This window comes from Cygnus atratus, chromosome Z (assembly GCF_013377495.2).
Source record: "Cygnus atratus isolate AKBS03 ecotype Queensland, Australia chromosome Z, CAtr_DNAZoo_HiC_assembly, whole genome shotgun sequence".
Classification (NCBI taxonomy): domain Eukaryota; kingdom Metazoa; phylum Chordata; class Aves; order Anseriformes; family Anatidae; genus Cygnus; species Cygnus atratus.
In genome coordinates this window covers 43,112,854-43,121,165 of record NC_066396.1, presented here as the reverse complement: position 1 = coordinate 43,121,165, position 8,312 = coordinate 43,112,854, and the positions used below count along the sequence as shown (strand labels likewise).

At 41.2% G+C, this 8,312-nt stretch overlaps 1 protein-coding gene across 1 annotated transcript; it reads left to right on the top strand.

The window, feature by feature from the left end:
• Nucleotides 1-276: 276 nt before the first annotated feature.
• On the top strand, nt 277-7,911 carry QNG1 (Q-nucleotide N-glycosylase 1). The gene is made up of 4 exons (XM_035565302.2): nt 277-940; nt 1,478-1,737; nt 6,029-6,224; nt 7,468-7,911. Exons 1-4 carry the CDS (start codon nt 604-606, stop codon nt 7,698-7,700), a joined length of 1,026 nt encoding a protein of 341 aa, XP_035421195.1. The 5' UTR covers nt 277-603; the 3' UTR covers nt 7,701-7,911.
• The last annotated feature ends 401 nt before the right edge of the window (nt 7,912-8,312 follow it).

Here is an 8,312-nt window from a genome sequence, read left to right as displayed (position 1 = left end):
AATGGGGTGGGTAATTCCTGACATAGCCGGATGCTACCTTGTAAAACGCGGGGGAAAGGGCAGGGAGGGAGCGTTTTATGTACGGCAGACCTCGTGGGTAGACGTATGCTCAGCTCTTTAAAAAAAAAAAAAAAACAAAAAAAAAACACACCAGAAGCTCGTTTTTCGCTTATGGGACTGACGGACACGGCAAAGCCTGGCGCAGACCGGAGAAAGGGGCGGTCTAGACAAAATTGCGAAGGGAGGAAGGAAAAGGCGGGCGCTGCCGTGTGCCTCCCGCGGGGTGCGCGCACGGGGCTCCTGCTGCAGGAGGGGAAGGCGCCGGGCGTGCCAGCCTCCTTTGTTTGTTTCTAAAACCACCCGGATCTCCGCCAAACCGAGCGGATCTCCGAAGATCTCCGCCTCCCCGCGGACGGCCCCCGCCGCTCCCCCCGCAGCGGGGAGGCTGCCGCCGGCCGGCCCCGAGGCCTGCGCACTGCCGGGGCTGGGCCGCTCCGGGCCGTGCCGTGCTGCTGCTGCTGCTGCCGCCGGCCGCGGTGGGACAGGGGTGCGGGCGAGGCCCTCCCGCCGTGCCGGTGCCGGTGCCGGTAGCGGTGGCCGCTGATGGAGGCGCCGCCGTCCCCGCTGGAGTCGGCCCGGTTCATCGCGGGCCGCAGCCGGGACGTGTCGGTGTCCGAGGAGGGGGCGCGGAGGGTGGCGGAGGCCCTGTTCGACAAGGTGCCCTCGGCTGCCTTTAGCGTGGCGGGCTGGAAGGAGCTGCACGAGCTGAACCCCCGCGCCGCCAGCGAGGAGGCGGTGAGCTGGGTGTTCCTGGTGGACACCCTCAACTTCTCCTTCTGGCCGGAGCGGGACGACCAGAAGTGCCTGGTGAAGTACAAGGGCACGGCCTACAGCGGGTACTGGGCGCTCTGCGCCGCCGTCAACAGAGCGCTGGACGAGGGTTAGTGCGGGGTGTCGAGCGGCGACATGGCCGCCTTGCTGGCAAAGTGTGCTGGGGCACCTGGCCTTGCTGCTGCCGGCCTTGAAATGCACAGACGGGTGTGTGGGTGCTGGTGGGAGGCCTAAGGACAGTTCTGCCTGTCTGTAGATTGAGGGGAAAGTGTGTGATCAGGCCCTTTTTTTACATACACGGTGATTAGAAACAGGGGTATAAAAGACGGCTGCTAATGATTGTGTTTGGCGGGTGCACGCCGGTGTAGTAAACACAGTACTGAACAACAAAGATCAGTCGGGAAGAGCTGCGTATAAAAAGTAAGAAGATGCAGCTACGTGTCAGAAATTCTTATCTGAGGAGGGAGCGCTGAGAACAAACACTAACCTGGTTATAAAACACCTGTTCGGGTGGTTGTCACAGAACAACGTCAATTTCAAGAGCTGATAGGCCTTTTATATCTTACTACTGGTGTAAACGCTCTCATTTGTAATCACTACATACGTGGTACAATACCCTAAACGTCTTCTTTTTACTGTTCTGAAGGAATACCTATTACCAGCGCCTCATATTATGCCACCATGACGCTTGACCAAGTCAGACAAGTATTGCGCTCTGACACAGAAGTGCCCATGCCTTTGATCGAAGAGAGGCACCGGGTGCTGAACGAAAGCGGAACAGTTCTTCTGGAGAAGTTTGGAGGCTCCTTCCTCACCTGTGTTAAAATGAGTGAGAACAGTGCCCAGAAACTACTACGCCTAGTAGTGGAAAACTTTCCTTCTTACAGAGATGAGGCCGTATTTGAGGTAAGTTAGCTGTAATGTTGAATCTCCTTTGGTAAGAACTTATTCCCTTACTCCTTTCTGACTGTGGCTTTAAAAAATAGCGTTTAGGCTGTCTATGGAGGTTTTTTTTTCTGAAAGGATAGTCGTTTCAGAATTGATGTAAAATTTGTGAATTGCTGGCATTTTTTAATACAGAAGATGGAAGGTGAACAGAAACACTTTGGTGGAATTCATGAGTAAAATTCAAGGGAAATAGGAAGGAAAATTATTATTTTAATATTTTGCCTCAAATCTGTAAAGCGATTGGTCTATATAACAAAAGGAAAATCAGACTTTGAAGTGGTTGATCTTTATTATGTAAATTATTGTAGGTAATATGTGCAGGCAGGGCAGCTTTTGAAATAATGCTTTTGGACTGCAGTACACTTTTGTGTTAAGCTAGGGTAAAATTACTGAGATTTCATTTCTCTGTCAATTTAAACTTCTGAAGACAAAATCGCACTATTTATTAACAGTAAAGGAATCCTCATTATCTTAGTGCTGACATAGGAGCATATTTCTAATAATGAGGTTTTTGTTTTTGTTTTTTTCACCAGAGAAGAGCCATTTTTTTATATGCTTTCTCTGTTGTATCTCCACTCTGTTGTAATTTTGATATACAGCAAGTTCCCAATTAGATCATGACTATATTGTGTGCCTTATAATATGTGTAATATATGAGGTAATTTCTGCCTGAAAAGTGACAATCTTTTTTTTTTTTTTCCCCTCTTAAATTGCTACCCCTCACCCCCTATCCCATCTCTTTTTCTTCATTTACCGTGAGGATCTTTGCATGTAATGAAGGAAGTGAGTCTGTGGTAGTATAGTGGAAATGTGCAGCTAACTGGGAATCACATGAATTGTTGTTGATTAATGACTACAGGCATGAGTTAACCCCAAATGTCATGCTTTTGTCAGAGATGACAGTGTACTGAAGCTTTATGCAGCAGTCTCCCTGACAGAAACTGGTGAGAAGTAAATAAGAGTATGTTTGGTATTTTCTGTGTCTTGTTTTCCCTACACAGGCATGCTTTTTATTTAGCCTTAGCGACATGTAGCTAGCTATTCCTGCACTGTGTTCGTCAGCGGTACTGTTCAGCTGTCAGATCACCAAAATACTTTATTCTAGTGACAGTACAGCCTATACTAATAGTTTGTACAGTCTTTTGAAGATAACTCCCTAGAAGACCGTTCACTGGAGTTTTGAGCCAATAGCATTTTTCACTTAAATGTGCTGTTGAATAGGTGGCATCATTTTATTTTCCTCTGTCTCCTGCTATGAAGTCATGTCATATTAACATGAAAAATCAGGGCTTCTCTGTAAGTAATCACTGAAGCTATTAGTTTAATTTATAGGGATTTTTTACATATGAAGTAATTTAATGACATTTTTGTGATGTAAAAGGAAGTATTTTCCAGGTAAAGTGATAAATAGAATATTTTCTTATCTTTATAGTGACTGTATTCATTGATGTAATACCTTTCATGAGATGATGCCGAATGCTTTATAAAGCAAGGCTCCCTAAAAGCAGCAGCAGACTTCAGAATGAAAAGCCGTTCCAAAAATGATCCCAGACCGTAAGCAGTGGCATAGTAGTAAGGCCTGTTGCATGAATACAGAAGCTATTTTTCTACTTTCACTAAGCAAGCTGTGTATTTTGAAGGTAGGTGGAATAATGTAGACCAGGCTTATACCCTGCTTGTTTTGAAAAATATTAAAAAAAACCCCACACGTATAAAATCAGTGTTGTCACCTAATGTGAGGTGGTGACGTGGATCATGTTATAGTAACTATTTCTATGGCAGCAGGCTGAGATCTTTAACGAAAGCAAAGTTGTTCTTGTGAGGATTAGGAGGGAACTGGAAATAGGATGAAGTATCCAACAACAAGCCAGTGTTTTTCACTGACTCTCTGTAATAAAAATATATATATGATAGTAAAATAAATTGTGTACTGTAATAAACCATACTATCACAGATAGTATAGCTCTCCTGTAATCTGACCTCCTAGAATAACTTTTAAAATTAAGACAGTTCTTTGGCTTTATGTTTTATCGAATATGCACACAAAACATTTCTCATAATTACACACTACTGAATGTAGTTATATAAATTGTCAATGTTCTTTTGCTTCTGAAAAGTGAATTGCAAACCAAAATCCCTGAAGCCTTTTTGACCTTACATGGGTATTTCATCTGTAGATGCTGTGCTGAATTTGAATCCTGGCAGAAGTTTAAATATTAGACCATGCTATACTTGCCTGTCAGGTTTTTCATGTTCTGACCTACAGTGGAGTCCTTCCGGGCTTCCAGTAATCCATGTTTTATGTATGTGCTTTTAATTTCCCATCACCTGTGATGGAGGTGGTAAAATTCTCATGATCTTCCTGTTCTCTGCTTTTCTTCCTAGCCATGCTATGGCATTTTGATATCTGCCAGCACAATACCCCTTCTTTCTTTTAATGTCAGTAGGCCAGAATTAGTTATGCCTCTTGATACTGGCTCGTTGTAGTGGAGAGAAGACACAAGTGTCCCCATATTTGGTAGCTTTTCCTGGAATGTGAGGATGTTGCAGAAAAGAAGTATAGTTCATCAGGTACAGTGTTCCATTTTTGGACAAATTACACTATCTTTGAGACAGTGTCATCCACCTCCATGCTTGCTATCTGTTGAAAAGAATATTGGGAAAATTTACTGGAAATGCTTTATAGTCTGTTTCGTATAGAAAATTTGCACAAACTCCAGAAGATCTGTGCAGCATTAAAATTAACAATAATTGAAACAATGAAATCATAAATTCATATTCTCTATGAAGAGTCCCAGTCAGTATTTTTCTTCCAAATTAAATTGCAGCATGAGATGAGAAGTTCTGCCTGAAGTCTGTCTTCCATACTGCTGTTGTAAAATGGTGTGTTGCTGGGGGTTATCTGTACCTTACTATGTTGGAAAAAATGCTATTAGAAGAGCAATGTCTTTGGTCTTCATTAGCTTCAGAGCAGTAGGAGCTACAATGGAATTTGGTCTGTTAATCATTTATGTATTTCCTGTTGTGAGTCTCAAGTGGTATTTTATTATTTACCATACAAAATGCAGTATTCTCTAGAAGTAAGTTTGTACATCTACATCAAGTAGGGAATGAAGTGGAAAGTTTTCAGAATGTTTACAGAAGTTGTTCTGTGAAATGCAGCTGGACATCTTGTTCTCAACGTTTTTGTAGAATAGCACTCAATGACAAACAATCAACTTTGTTTTCAGCCTGTAGCATCTTGGCAGTCAAGTAAAATTAAATGAACTTTTAAAATGCCATTTTAAATTGTGGCTATATGAAGGGTGGTGAAACAGAACTGGAAATAAGTAGAATCCCCATCTACCTGTATTTTTGCTTAACCATTTCAGTTGCATGATGTTGTTAAGAACATGTTTTCGAAAGCTGAAAATCTGTTCTAGCTATAAAGCAAAGAAAAGGACATAATCCAATCACAGATTTTTCTGAAAGGTGCAGGTTTACATTTGCGCATTTTGTTTGTAAATAGAGTACAAGCTGCAGCTCTGTACAGATCATAGCATAGCATTAGTTTTTCCCCTTGTGAGTAGTCATAAAGCATGTAATGTTTTTCAGGGTTAGCACCAGCAAAAAAAAATAAAATGTAATAAACACTATCCATGGGTCTATTTTTAAGAAAATCTAATATTTGTGAATACACCAGTTACCGAAATTAATTTTCATCTTCCCTCCTTAACTAGCAAGGTACACTAGACACCACTGGGAATCGTTCATTATAGTTTTCACCAAAATTTCCTTAACATTTGGGATAAGTTAACGTAATATGTTAACTGTCTAATCTAATACCTCCTATTTAGGCTTGGATGTTGGATGATTCCTAGGGTTTCAAAAAGAATTAATGTGTGCTGGATTGCAGCCACTGTTTGTGAAGTGGAAATAAACAAGCATTGTTTTCTGATATCCAAACGTTTTTTTTTAATACAAGTATTTTTTTATTCCATGACAACAGTATCTACATTTCTTTTTTATGTTTTTTATGAGGATTCCACTTGATATCTGCTTGTGATTCAATGTTTTTTAAGTATTAAGGTATTTACAGTATTGCACTTTTATTCTCTTTTAGTTAAGTAACCTTTGCTTAACTGAGTAATATTTTGGGTTGTGTTTTCTAGAACAACATTAATTTACCTGTCTCTCTCGAGATGCCATTTTCTGCATTTCTTGATGTGTCTCTGGCACTTAAGCAATTTGTATTTTTTTTTTTCATCAGGAAAAAAAGGTTTCTTTCTACAAACGGGCACAAATACTTGTGGCTGATACATGGAGTGTACTGGAAGGCAAGGGAGATGGCTTTTTTGGTGACATTTCTAGTCTGACTATATTTGCTGACTACAGAATTCCTCAAGTTCTTGTTCACTTAAAAGCAATGAAGTATTCTGAAGAGCTAATGAAGAAACTACGCGACGGTTTGTTCCTTCTTTTCTAATGTCAAGTAATCATGTTTTGATAGAGTAAGATAAAAGCTAATTTTAAGATGCAGCATTTGCTCTCTCTGAGGGTCATATATATATTATATATATATTTTTTTTCCTCCAAGAAACTGGTACTTCTGTAGTGATGAGGTAATAGAAAGGAATTCATTCTCTAATAGTGATTTCAAATGAGATGTTAAAGTTACTTTTTATGAAGATCTAACTTCCTTGGATTAAGCACAGAATTAGAGACTCCAAGCAGTTGATCTCAGAGTTTTAAAACAACCACTGCTGCCAGAGTCACTTTCCAACACGAGTATCGTTGTGATTTTGAGGTTTAGATAATAATAGAAGCAGCGATTTCTTTATGAAGTTCAAAGAACATATAACAGCATGGGGATTCTTGTTTGTCTGTATGAAAAAACAGCTGCTGTTTATATGAGGGGCAAGCAAGATAATACCATAAACATCCATTTAAAAAAAAAAACATGCCATTGCTTCTAAAGAATATAATTGCACAGCACAGGTTACATCTTCCAGTACTTAACAACTAGAAATTTGAACAAATGAAAACAGAAACCAACCCTTTGTCCACTGCAAAATGAGTGTATTTATAAGTAGGACTGCCATTATGCCATTTTAAAGTTACACAGCAAGATAAACAAATTAATGCAATAGTCCATGAATCTTAATAAACTGGCCACACACATATATGTGCGCATATGTATGTGTATTAATGTGTGTGTTTGTATATCTTGTGTGTGTGTGTATGTAGAGAGAGAGATACAGGATCTGTTTGTTTGAACGGCTAAGATGGAAATGTCCTTATTAGGATGCATGGAAAAGAAATTGTTTATGTGGTCTGTTTAATTTTTGATCCTTGTAAAGAGTAGACTTATCCTTGCAGAAAGTACACACGTTTGGAATTACGTTAGTGTATCCTCTACAAACAAAATTGGCGTATAACGTGCAGTGTAACCCAGACACTTGTTCTGTTTTTAAACTCAGTCTCTTAGAATACAGGATGGCTTTTCAATTGAATGGAAGGCAAACTTAAAAATATGGTCATATTAAAGTAAGCGATAGAAAATGTACAGTAACATAGTAGTTACAGCGTAAGTCATGAAAACTGCAGTCCCAGAATAGAATAAATGTGAAATAAAAAGAGAAAACTCAGGACATCCTGTGACTTCTGTCTCCCAAACGTAATTGGATTGCTGTCTCTCATGTCCTGCAGGAACCATTTTCCAGTCTGGAGATAAGGAGGAGGTGGAGATCCGTGGTTGTTCAATTTGGTGTTGTGCACTGATTTGTAAGCACCTGCTGGAGCTCTATGAGAAAAAAGGTCAAGACATGCGCGATCAGATCAACGCAGTTTTACTTGATTACTATCTTTGGGACTATGCCAGGGATCACAGGGAAGAGATGAAAGATACTCCATTTCATCGCGTACGGTGTATATATTATTGAGTCCCATCTGGTATCTGTTACAGCTACTTTTTTAATACAGTGGTTTCTCATGTACTAACTTAAAGCTTGCTAAATCAACCAACGCTCACTTTCTGATGTTACATTACCTACTTATGTATTTTTTTTTTGATCTTTCTCTAGCTGTGCCTGGAGTTAATAGTGTAAAATCATGCTGGAAAATCTGTATTAATACAGGTTTTACTGCTTCGGCTTTGGGCTCTGTTTGTATGTGTATACAGATGTGTATATATGCGTGCACATACATGTACGTGTGTCTGAACACTCCAGACGGCTGCTTGGCCGGCAGTTGTGAGCTGTTGTGAGCATGGCACACATAGGCAGAGACTGCTTGTGTGCAGGGAAAACTCCCGTTTTACTGCTGAGCTTCACTGGAGCCGTAAGGAGACGATGTCCTACATGACGAGCGCGGCGATGTACGCCGCATTTAGCACCCCTGCTTTAATTAAAGCGCGCAGACCACAAGCAGGCGTCCCCCTTCATCCTTCCCGGGACTTGAGGGCGGGGTGTGCGCGTCCCTCGGGGCCGGGGGCTGCTCCCCGGAGCCCCGCCTCACACCCCTCACACCCTGCGGCCGACGCTCCGCCCGCTCCG

Excerpts from the sequence above, each read along its gene's own strand:
- QNG1 (XM_035565302.2), top strand. The coding sequence starts at position 604 with ATGGAGGCGCCGCCGTCCCCGCTGGAGTCGGCCCGGTTCATCGCGGGC. Across the intron at positions 941-1,477 it reads CAACAGAGCGCTGGACGAGG|GAATACCTATTACCAGCGCC; the intron begins GTTAGTGCGGGG and ends ACTGTTCTGAAG. Across the intron at positions 6,225-7,467 it reads AATGAAGAAACTACGCGACG|GAACCATTTTCCAGTCTGGA; the intron begins GTTTGTTCCTTC and ends CATGTCCTGCAG.